Genomic DNA, 11,974 nt, shown 5'->3' with positions numbered 1-11,974 from the left:
CCTATCACGTTTACCATTCACTACTACCAGTGTAGTGGGGATTACATACAGTTTCACAGAATAAAAACTACTGGAATTAAAAAAGTAACTGTTAATTAAAGACCTGAAATTGTATTACAGACCCTTTTAAGAAATTTAAATAGCTAACTCGACAGCTAAAATAATATTTATACGATTTGGACTTCCCATGTTCTTTACTTTTTTTCCATCTGGGATCCAAGTTTTCAAAGCATCATGATATTTTAACTGACCTCTTTCTTGTATATAAAAACTTGCTTCGAGGCCAATTTCCATTTCTAACTGAACGGACGATTCTTGAGTCTCTGCTTAAACATGATGGCAAATATAGAAGTAGTTTATAAGCTATAAATCTTACTGTAAAATAAGATCTGGGTTATATGAAATGCATTCTAGCATTAACAGCATCCCCCCCCCCCCCCCTTTTTTTTTTGTGCACATATGCTTTGCGATATACTTAGAAACACAGTGATATTTGCAGGACACGGTGCATTCTGTGACCTTTGACCTCCTTAGTATTAGTAGCTTATAATGTTGGTGATCTGGGAGCTTATTCAGCTACTTCTGGGAACACACTGCATAAGAACATCAGTTCAATGCTTAAAATGAACTGAGGTGGCAGTCTGATGGATTACTGTAAATGTACAGAGCGAAGAAAGTTATTTTCCTCTTTTAAAACCTTTTACAGTCTGGTTTAGGTTGTGGAAACTGAATGCGGCAGGTACCTTTAATGTTGTCTGACAGATTTCAGAGGGAATAGGAAAAGTAATCAGTTTTACTGAAGCAGTGTTATTATCACTCAATGAGGTGTTCATGTGTAAAGACATAATTAGAGTTAAATAGCTGTTACTTGAGATATGTTATTTTTAACATAAGACTCATGTTACTTTGACATGTTCATGACTCTGTCTCTGTTTTATCACATGGGAAATAAACTGAATTATACAAACATGTAAATCAAATGATTGTGTAAAATAGTAGTTCTATTGCAGAGAAGTCACTGAGAGGTCATGCGTAAAACTTCATCAGCATGGTATATGTCAGACGTGAATGCCTCGGCACATCGGTGTTCCACCCACACTGGTGTCTTCACTTACGTCGCCTGATTAGACATCTTCTCAGGACTGCGTAGGCGTGTACAGAGGACATTTAATTGACACCTCTCCCTCTCCTTTTCTGTTCTGTAGGTCTTATTTATGGTGGTTGAATTTCTTCTAACAGTTATGTATTTTAGTCTATTCAGTGTTACAAGAATACCTCTACATTCTGAATGGTACTTTGTCTCTGCCAGACACTCCTCGCTTGGCTTAACATTTCCCTTTTTAATGGCTTGTTAGAGTGTGTGCAGCTATCAGTGCTGTTTTTGATGAGTTGCCTGCTAACAATCCAGCAATTGCTGCACTTTTTTTTCCCTCACCAAAATGTGACATGCTCCTGGTGAAAAACAAAAAGCTGGAAAACATGAATGCTACAGCCCCTTGTTAACACCAGAGGCTTATGAATCAATATGATACAGTAGTAAATATGACTGTAATCAATCTAAGAAAATAATGATGTGATCTGTAAATAAGATTAGATACACAGAAAAAGAAAAACTGTAAGTGGAGAAAAACATAACAAACTCAGATGCTTCCAAACAGGGCACATGGGATCATGGAAGAGGTTGATATGCTGTGGCCTTCATAGTCACAAGATTTAAATCTTATTGAATGGCTATAGGAGATTTTGAGCCTTGTGATGGAAGGCGCACTTGACTGCCATCATAAAAATACCAAATAAGGAATATCTTTTGGAAAAATGGTGTTTATCCATCCAGCTGGGTTCAAAGACTCGAAAGATCTATGCCTCAGGGCATTGATGTTGTTCTGGAGGCTCACCTACTACTACTAAGACATTTTTCCATTTATTTGTCACCCATTTGTAGATGTAGATATCACTAGATCTGTGTGTCTGTCTGAGTGAGATGAGGACAGCAGGGTTTGTGTTTTTCGTTTTCCTATGTTACACTATATTTCAAGATCTTACACCATGAATTTTGACAGGTCTATGAGACTAGTCCGTTAGTCTCTCTGTTAGGAAAACGTATTATTTACCCTGAAAAAACAACACAAAACAGCCAATCTCCTATTCTGAAAAAAGAAGCCAATGTGTCTTTTCAGTCAGTGATTTATTCAAATTTAACAAAAAGAGACTATATTTATTCATCTTACTTTTCTCTAGTCTTGCAATACCATACAATCAGAGATCCCTGACTTACCGAAGTCTCGGAACTTCTAGATGTATGGTAGTTACTTGAATGACAGCGAGAACGGCCACAAACGAATCTATTACCCTTACATTTTGTCAAGATAGACCTTTCCAGAAATGACGCCCATTCTCCTCCATAGTGAACTGCATGTCTCCACCCCAATATGAAGGGGCACCCTACAGAAACGATTGGTTCTGCCATGCAGTTTTAACAACAAAACTGATTGTCTTCAGTTCTGTGAGCGAAGTGTTTAGAGACTGACCTGTGAGTGTAACCTTTCTTTTACAATGTTAGGAACCTGTCAAAAATATACCCTGACATTGTCAACTTTAGTTTATTATTCCTCACTAAAAGCTAAACCCCATGCTGCAGTGCCTCAGTACTCTAATCCCTGAATTTGTATTTTTTCCATCATCTCTAAACTAAAGTTGTATGGTGTGCAGTGGAATAAACAATCAAATCTTCACGAATCCTCTTCAAAGTCCCTGTCTGTCTGTTTCCTGCCTCTGCTGATGTTACTGGGTGTTAAATTATTGATGCATTAACCAGTAGGCAGTATTTTGGAGTTGCAGGTGGTCTAACGAATTGTTGTTTTGTTTAAACTCCTAAAAATCCATTGCGAGTCATTTTTTCATCTAATCCCTATGGTTTAGTGCAACATAGAAAGCTGCCAAGAAATCACTGGTACTGAGAAAAATGTTGATGGGGAATACTGATGAGTTTCTTTCTTTTACAACGTATGAAACTATTTTTATTTGCATTAGATAAGATAAGATAAGATAAGAAAAGATACAATTCACCTCTACAGCGGCTCAAAAAGTTAGGGATATGAGAAAAACAATTAAAAAAATATATGTATACAACAACAATAAAATTAAAAACTAAAAAAGGACATTCTTACACTCAGGGTGTATGAGTCGCTGAAGGAGCTGTTTAAGGCCCTCACAGTCTGATGCAGAGGATGGGAGGTGTTGTCCATGATGGTGGCCAGTTTGGCCAAAACCCTCCTCTCTCCCACCACCTCTATGGAGAGGTTACTATTGTGTGTAGACATGCACACAATCCATAACCATTTAAAAACCTGGTCCCCAACTGCGTCTACTGTATCATTTCGCACAGTGTATCAAATATTAACTAGACCACCTTTCTTCATGAAATGTGTGACAGAGAGAGACATCTGTGATCTACTCCCACTGAAGGCTGATAGAGAAGATAAGAGCAGTTTATGAAAGAATTTTAAGCTTTTAAAAGAAGACACTTTAATGACAAAACAGAGTTGGGTTGAGTAAAAGAGTAAATTGTCAGGGGAATCTAATTAACTCTTGCAGGCATACAGTAAAAAAAAAAGGCAAATTAAATCATGAGGCTTTTGTTTGAATTTTGTTCGTCTGTAGTGTTTTTTCAAGATACAATATCCCAGTAACTCAGGATAATCCACACACTTCACATTAAACAGTTTACACAAGGACAATTCATTAGAAAGTGGATTAGGCTTAGGTTTTTTGTAATTATGTGTACCGACCCCTTGATATTAGTTTGTTAAATTAAATCAGCAACAATTATATACCTTTGATAATGACTGTATTTGAGGACCATATCACATAACAGACTGATGAGGTTTTGATTCCCGCTGTGTTTTTCAGGAACATGATTGGCTGTGAAAGCCTGAAGGGGTGAGAGCCTGAGAGGTGGCCGCTCCAATGGCGTGGACCGAGCCACGTCCGCATCCACACCCAAAGCCAGAACCTAAACTGACACTTTACAATCTCAGGACTCACACATCAGCCACAACTTTCTCATCAGCCAGTATTAAAGCCCATCCTCCAGTTTTACTACCCTTCCTCTTCCTTTTATTTGCTGCCTTTGCTGACCTTGGTACAGCTGGTCCACCCCAGAAAGCTCGCCCCCCTCTCCTGTATGGACAGCCTTTTATCATCTTCTGGGGCATCCCTGACTCTTCCTGCTCTGGTCGGCCTGACCCTGGATCTTTTGGGATGGAACGGGAGGGCCGTGTGGTGGTCTTTTACGAGGACACATTGGGGAACTACCCGTATTTTGTAGACCGAGACACACCGGTCAATGGGGGACTACCACAGCACACACGGCTGGAGAGCCACCTTCAGAAGACTCAGCAGGACTTGGAGACAGCTTTACCTGCCCCAAGATACCTTGGGCTAGGGGTTGTACGCTGGTCAGAGTGGGTCCCCCAATGGTCGAGAAACCGAGAGAAGCAGGCAATGTATCCTGAGGCATCGAGGAACCTGATGAAAGCTTTCTTTCCTACCTGGACCCCGGAAGAGGTGGAGAAGTGGTCAAAGGTTAGAAAAGATCTGGCATAGATGGGATAAAAAAAAGTAGATGGTAGGAGGGAAAAACAGCTATGGAAGAAGGAAAGATAAAGAAGGAAGATGATGACTAAACATGAAAAGGAAAGAGGGATAAGGGAAAGGTTGGGGGAGCATGGATGAGATGGAAAGAAAACTTTCAAAGTTGCTGACAGATGGTGGAGTGCTCAAGATGCTCATGGGGGAAAAAACAGTTCAAAAATGTTTTTCTTCTTCAGTCAAGAGAAAATCTTTGATGGAAATGCAAATATCCGCTTTTTTACCAGGACTTGAATGCAGTCACTAATAGCACCTCTATAGTCCCACTTACTCAAGAGCCTTACACCAAAAAATAGTACTTACAGTATATTGCCAATAATTTTTAAAAGTTATAATGTGAGCACATCTAGAGAGGTACAAAAGGAAGAAATGGGAGGCGGGTAAATAAGGTAGCAGTGTGGCAGGCATGGGGGAACATGAGGTGAGGGTGAGGAACAAGAAAAGTTATATACAGTATATATAATGTGATGACAGACACTCACTGACTGCATGACAAAAATGGGTGTTTGCATGATTTTCTCAGCAGATAAACCCTGGGGTCAAAGTTACAACAAAGATTAACCGTGTACTTGCATTTCATTCGAAACCTTCAACATAAATCTGTATTTTTCTTAACAGGGTATATACCTGATCTCTTATGTAGTATGTATATGAATAGTATGCAAACACAAAACTCATGATAAATGTGACTTCACTTGATTTGGAAGGGTTTGTGATAAGAGGGCCCAGATAAACAGAGGTTGTTGATTTGCGGCTCGACTGGACCATGTTATGATAAATTACAGGTGTGGTATATGAATTAAATCCTCTGTCTCAGGACATGGATATCTATTGTATATAATTTGCAGGACAATTCAGTTGAGAGACCATTTGTAGATTAAATAACCAGATGGTAATGTCTGGTTTCAACTAATGATGTGCAACAAATACCTGATAGAAAGTACTTCTTCACATTGATGCAGAAATGCTATAAATCTAATACTGTTAGTGCTACAAATAACAAATAATACATTCAAATATTGAATTCACTATAATGTAAAAAGTAGTAATTTATCACATTTGAAAACTTGGAAGCTTCAAATGTTTGGCATTTTTGCTTAAATGATAAATTAGTTATCGAAATAGTTTCCGATTAATTTTCCTTCGACCGACTAATCAATTGACTAATTGTAATTTTAACCTAAGCTATGGTATGAAAAACTCTTTGACAAGCAGTTAATTGTTCTCACTTACTCTCTCACTATATTATACAGTATTCTCAAAGTGTGATTATTTGGCTAATAAACAAACTATTCACTGGAATCTAAGTTTTTAGATCAGAAAAATAGAACAAATTTGGGAGACTGAAAGCTGATCTATTGATCTCATCACAGGTGGACTTTGAGGCAGCAGCCCAGTCAGTAATGATGGAGACTCTACGGGAGGTCAAAAGGTCAAGGCCAAAAGCATTATGGGGAGTCTCCCCTTACCCCAGCTGCTACACTGGCGACCCTGCCCAAACCATGTTAGCCAATTACACCGGCCAGTGCCCTGCTGCAGAGATGGCCCTTAACGATGAGCTCCTGTGGCTATGGAAACGATGCTCTGCCCTCTACCCTCTCCTCACCCTGGAGAAGCTGCAGGTGAGTTACGCTACTTTGTTATTATTTTGTGTATCTTTTCAGTTGTATCAACTGTTCATACCCTACACCTTCTACTGTTTATCATAGTTCATTTGTGCAAATAAAATAAAGCTAAGCCTACTATACTAATATAGATAATAATCTACATTGGCAGAATAGAAAATCAGTCATGAGGCAAAGAAAATGTTATTTTTTTGTGTCTTTTAAAATTCTGAGCTGGATATAAACAGGAACTAAAACTATAGGGAGGAAAGCAAGATCAAATCACACAAAGTTGTGAAGTATTGTCAAACTCAAGCTTGGCCCTCGAGGTGTTCACAACATCTATAAAACTGCAGGAAGATAACTCTCAGTTTAACGGCAAAAATCCAGTGAAATGAAAAATGCCATGTCTGGTTTATCAGTAAGGTTTGGAAAAAAGTTTTTTAAAAATCTCCTTGTCAAAGCAAGTTCTTACCATGTTTTCAGAGAGTTGAAATCCAGTTTCAATTCTGTTTCAAGGTGCTTTACATTACAAAAATATGTAGTTGATTGTATATTCAGTGTAAACCAAACAGAGTATTGGTATTTTTATAGGGTGGAACCTCTGGAGCCAGGCTTTATTTGTCCAGTCAAATCAAAGAAGCACAACGAGTATCATCCCTGGCTGGAACAGCGTTTGATCTTCCTGTATTCCCAATTGTCAAAAGCATCTACGCCTCAACTAATACGTTCCTATCACAGGTGAGACATGAACATCTGGTATGTCTGGTATTCTATTCAGGTGTATTACAAACATGTTTCAAATGACAGACAGGAGCTAAATGGATGTAGCTATAATGTTTAAGATAATGGTGTAAGACCTTTGATAAAAAGATATTTTCTCTTTCTATTATTTTTTAAATTTTTGATAGTTTGGGGGTAATATGGCTTTTGTAGTAATATGTATGAAAACATTGTGAGACTTATGATACATCAGTTTTTTTGCCTTTAATTTACTTGTTGTCATTTTCTATGTTTGGCCTTTGGATAGTTTGGGGCAATATGGGTGTGACTATAATATTTTATGTATGACAATATTGTAAGATTTATGATTAATAGTCATGTCTGCCCTTGTGTCATTTTCTATTTTTTTAATCTTATCTATGATTTCCTCACTTACTAACCTGGACTGCAATGTGAATGTTTTGGGTTACTTTTTAGTATGTAGTTGATGAAGACCAGACAGACTAAAACATCGTGAACTAATAAATATTTCTTGCTTTTATTATTACGTATTAAAAATGTTTAAAAGACTCAATGATATGGCATAACAAAGAGAGAGGTAAGACAGAGAGGCTGAACGATCTAGTATTTTAGCACTAATTATATCCCTACACCACCCTCAAAGACCCATCCCACCCGGGTCACACTCAGTTTGAACTGCTGTCCTCAGGTAGACATTACAGGACAGTTAAAACACGGACAAGCAGGTTAAAAAAAAAAGGTTTTTATTCTAAAGCAATAGCTGTTCTAAATGCTCCAAAAACCTGATCCTGTAATAACTGCTACAGCAATTTTGAGTGTAAAATTTAGGGGAATTGTGCAATATTGATGGCAACAAGTGGAATGTCTTGTGTGTGTATGTGTGTGTTTTAGTTAGTTTAATACCTAGTTAATTTAGTACTAATTACTCATTCATTTTATTCTTTTAAAAGCACCTTCTTTTTTTACTTGCGATACCATAGGGATTGCTTTCGTTGTACATGTACAATGACAATAAAGAAAGACTATTATATTCTATTCTTTTCTATTCTATTATATTCCAAAGTTTTATTTTAAGGTTTCATTTGGAAAAGAAAATAATTAAATGGCTGATATGTGTTTTTCTTGCTACTGCTGTCCACGTTTGCAGATGTATGACTTGTGGTGAAACATACAGAGGCTTGATATAAAAACTGTAATGGTGTATACTTCTCTATCACACCACGAAAAACATCAAGAGACAACTTGAAAAACAGCATGCTGGGCTCCCCTGGAAAACAAAGTAAAAATAACACACTGATCACTCTTTTATAGTTTCTTTGTACATTATCTTTTTACAGGCAGACCTGGTCAGCACCATAGGAGAGAGTGCTGCCATGGGAACAGCCGGAGTAGTCATCTGGCAGAGAAGAGAGACTAAGACAGAGGTACACAACTATAAATTTGCTTAAATTGTGTACTTTTGTAACATGAGAAGAAAAGGCATTGTCTTAACCGTACAAAGGAAATGTACATTGTCTATTTTATATTATATTGTCTGTTCATTTCCCAGCGGGAGTGTCAGGACCTGGCAGAGTTTGTCCGTAAAGTTCTAGGACCTTACTCCATCAACGTAACCACGGCAACTCGACTGTGCTCAGCCTCCCTGTGCCAGGGAAAAGGCCGATGTGTCCGTCAAAATCCAGACAGCTCTGCCTACCTCCACCTCCCGCCCCCCTCCGAAGTGCTGGAGAAGGTGACAGAAAAGGTGAGAGAGTGCCACTTTAAGTAAAAAGAGTTGTATATGTGCTGGATTTATAAAGTGTGTTTTTCTTAATGTAACACAGTTATTGTCAAACAGGGCAACCACAATGCCCACTTCTACTATTAGCCATAAAAAAAACCTGTTCAACTTTGTTAAGATATAGACCAGATTTGTTCTGTCCTTGGTCTACATCATCAAAGCAGACTTGAGTCATAATGCAAAGCCATGACAGACTCCAGTCCAGTGTGGTGACCCACAAGAATGTACTGACACATGAGACAGGTCTTACTTACCTTTTTATTAGGTACACCCAGCTAAAACTAATGCAGTTCAACACAACTGCCCTGCAGTGCATCCTATTATAATTTGACTTTTGTTCTGCTTTGATAGTTGATTCAACTGAATGCTCATTTAGAAAGCTGCTGTTTCTGATGCTTTTAATAGTTACTCTTATTGAATAAAATTGAACTAAACTGATGTTTTAGCTATGTGTATGTAATGAACAACTGAGGGTGTATTACTTCATTATCCGAGGAAAGAACTGTGCAGTAACCACAGTGAAATCATGCTTGTACAAAGGTTAAAAAACAAATGAGATTGCGGAGATATAAAAGTGTCCTACGATGTGATGATGAGTCACAAAAGGCTGTGTACACATAGCGAAGGGCAATGTAAAGATACACATGTTCTAAATGTATGTTTTCTCTGTGTGGAAAGTTGGAAAGAGAAAAACTCAGTTTGAGTCACGACTGATAAAGACAACCAGGTGTGACTTTATAAAAAAGGGAAGAAAAATAAACAGCAGGTTGCCTGAGGATCTTCTGTGTTTAGACAGTGAGGAAGCAGAGAGAGAGAATACTTGAAACACAACAGAGAGGGATCTGGTGGAGTTTGATGCTCCTCCATTGAACACAGGAACACTGTGCTTCTCTGGAAACACTCATTAGTTTTTGCAAATCTCTGGATGGGGCTTTGATAATATCCATTCTACAAAAATACAAAACAATACCCAGTTTGATGCTGTCACAGTATTCACATTCTTCCAGTTTGAATTCTAGCTATTTTCCTTTATATATATATATAAATATATATATATATATAAATATAAAATGCTTTAATATATTCTATGAAAATTAAAGCATGTTTTTGCCAATACCAGCAATATGTTCTTTCCTCTCAGGCAGAGGCAGCAAAGGCCACAGACCAGCCGGACACAGATGCCAAACCAGCTGAACCTGACCCAGCTGAGATCTGGAAGAAAGACTTCCAGTGCCAGTGGTACAAGACTGCAGACAGGGACGTCTCAGACCAGCAGTCCCCCAAAGATGGGGCTTCTGTTGGGGGAACAGTAGAAGAAAATGCTGGAGATGTAGTGGGGACTACAACAGCCTCTACTACGATAGCTTCATCGACAAAAGGTGCCTCTGTGACTGAGTTAAGGGAAAGCGGTTCACCTGTTACTGGTTCACCTGTTACTGGTACTGGAAGTCCAACGCCTTCACTGGCAGGACCTACAGACTGCGGTACGAGTCTGCTGACTTCCTCAAACCTAACTGTCCTGCTGCTGCTGGTGGCTCTAAGTCTCTGCCTGGAACCTTAAAATGTGAACTAAACGAGCCTTCACCTGGAAGGTCGAACCTCTAACTGCAGTTATGCGCCCTACTAAAGTGCCCTTGAGCAAGACACTGAATCCCTGCTAGCTTACAAGAGTGCTGCATGACCTTTGACCTCATTATGAACATACTGTCATGTGGGGATCAATGGAGTATCAAAGAAAAAGACAGGAAAATGAACTATTTTCAGCGCTGGAAGTCCAAAGCTTTTCACTGGATGTGCCAAGAGACAGCGGTACAAACACTCGTCACTTTTTCAGTTTCTACTGGCTGTGTTTTAACCTTGTCAGAGTGAGCTTTACGATAATAGAACAGAAAAGACAGCACATACCATACGATCGAGGTTCAGGAAAATCAGTTTGTAAAACCTGCAATGAGGTTTTATTTCCTTTGCACATTTTGTTTTGTCATTTACTCAGGTGTCAGTGCTTTGCTTTGTGGAAATAACTTCTTCATTTCAAGGCCTAATGAACCCACAAGTCTCCCCTTCCACTGAGTATTTGTATTGGGTTAACATGTTGGTTTACTCAAATTACAAAAAAAGCAAAGTCACAGTTACCATTTCAGTAAAAACTAGTTCCAATGAAAACTGCTGACAGTGAAATTCATTACCAAGAGTAACCAAGACACTTTGTGGAAAGAGATGTAATTTTTCACTGCTGTGAGCAACACAATTGAAATAAAATTCAACAAACAAATACCTCTGTATGGTTAGATACCAGTAGTCGTATGTGAGAAAATATATATATTTTTTTTAATTGTTTGTAATGTGGGTGGACCGACTCTATGATCTGCCTTAAAGGGCTGTTAACTGTAAAATTATTTTTTATTAATTAGTCTCATTTTAAAGTTTGAAAATCACATCATATAAATGTTATTTCAGACAAGCAGAGAATACAGTTTTGGGGCAAACTCTGAATACTTGTGATCCTTGTGTTTAGCATACACATCGCTTACTGACAAATAAATGCAGGCTTTACATTGATATCTTCTATCCAAAATGGTAACATATTCCTTCAAAAAGCATATCCACTGGACAAGAGCAGTTTTTTCTGAGCTCTCTAGCACCCTCTACCTGTGTCCTGGGTAAACTGCACTGTTGAACATTGGTCATTAATTAAGTCTTCTGCTAAGATTATTGTGATTACAAATTCTGTTTTAAATGCAGTATCTGCTCATTCAAAGAAACACTCTCAGAAAATACAGTACTTCACTCCACGATAGTCAACTTATGTAGCCACATACATGTACATATTTTTTATAAGTCTGTGTGGTTTATATTTGTTTCTTCCCTGTCCAATTACTTCAGTGCTCCTTGAGGCAATATACTGTAAATAAAGACTGAAACGTTTGTATTTGGAGCTGATGTAAATTTATTTGTTATTTTTCATTAAAATATACACTCAAGACGAAGGGTATCTAAATCATTTTTTTAGTTACAGAAAGAGATCGTATGTACACTGGTGCATCTGATTGTACAACAGAAAATGAATTATACACTTATATATATTATGAACAACAAAGTGACATTTCCTCTCATATCTCACATGGATCACACAGGATCCTTCTTTACCTTGGCAATTTACCAAGACTCCCAAATGTTGTTGTTTTTTTAACTGTTT

The 11,974-nt window shown here is 38.1% G+C and overlaps 1 protein-coding gene across 1 annotated transcript; it reads left to right on the top strand.

Annotated features, from left to right (window-relative positions):
* The first annotated feature begins 3,889 nt into the window (after positions 1-3,889).
* Positions 3,890-10,339, top strand: si:dkey-72l14.3 (Glyco_hydro_56 domain-containing protein). The gene is made up of 6 exons (XM_062426624.1): positions 3,890-4,584; positions 6,024-6,272; positions 6,849-6,995; positions 8,336-8,422; positions 8,548-8,742; positions 9,920-10,339. Exons 1-6 carry the CDS (start codon positions 3,967-3,969, stop codon positions 10,337-10,339), a joined length of 1,716 nt encoding a protein of 571 aa, XP_062282608.1. The 5' UTR covers positions 3,890-3,966.
* Positions 10,340-11,974: the final 1,635 nt, after the last annotated feature.

The sequence above is a fragment of the Scomber scombrus genome, chromosome 10 (genome assembly GCF_963691925.1).
Source record: "Scomber scombrus chromosome 10, fScoSco1.1, whole genome shotgun sequence".
Lineage (NCBI taxonomy): Eukaryota > Metazoa > Chordata > Actinopteri > Scombriformes > Scombridae > Scomber > Scomber scombrus.
The sequence above is the reverse complement of the archived record's forward strand: the minus strand, read 5'-3'. Positions and strand labels throughout refer to the sequence as shown.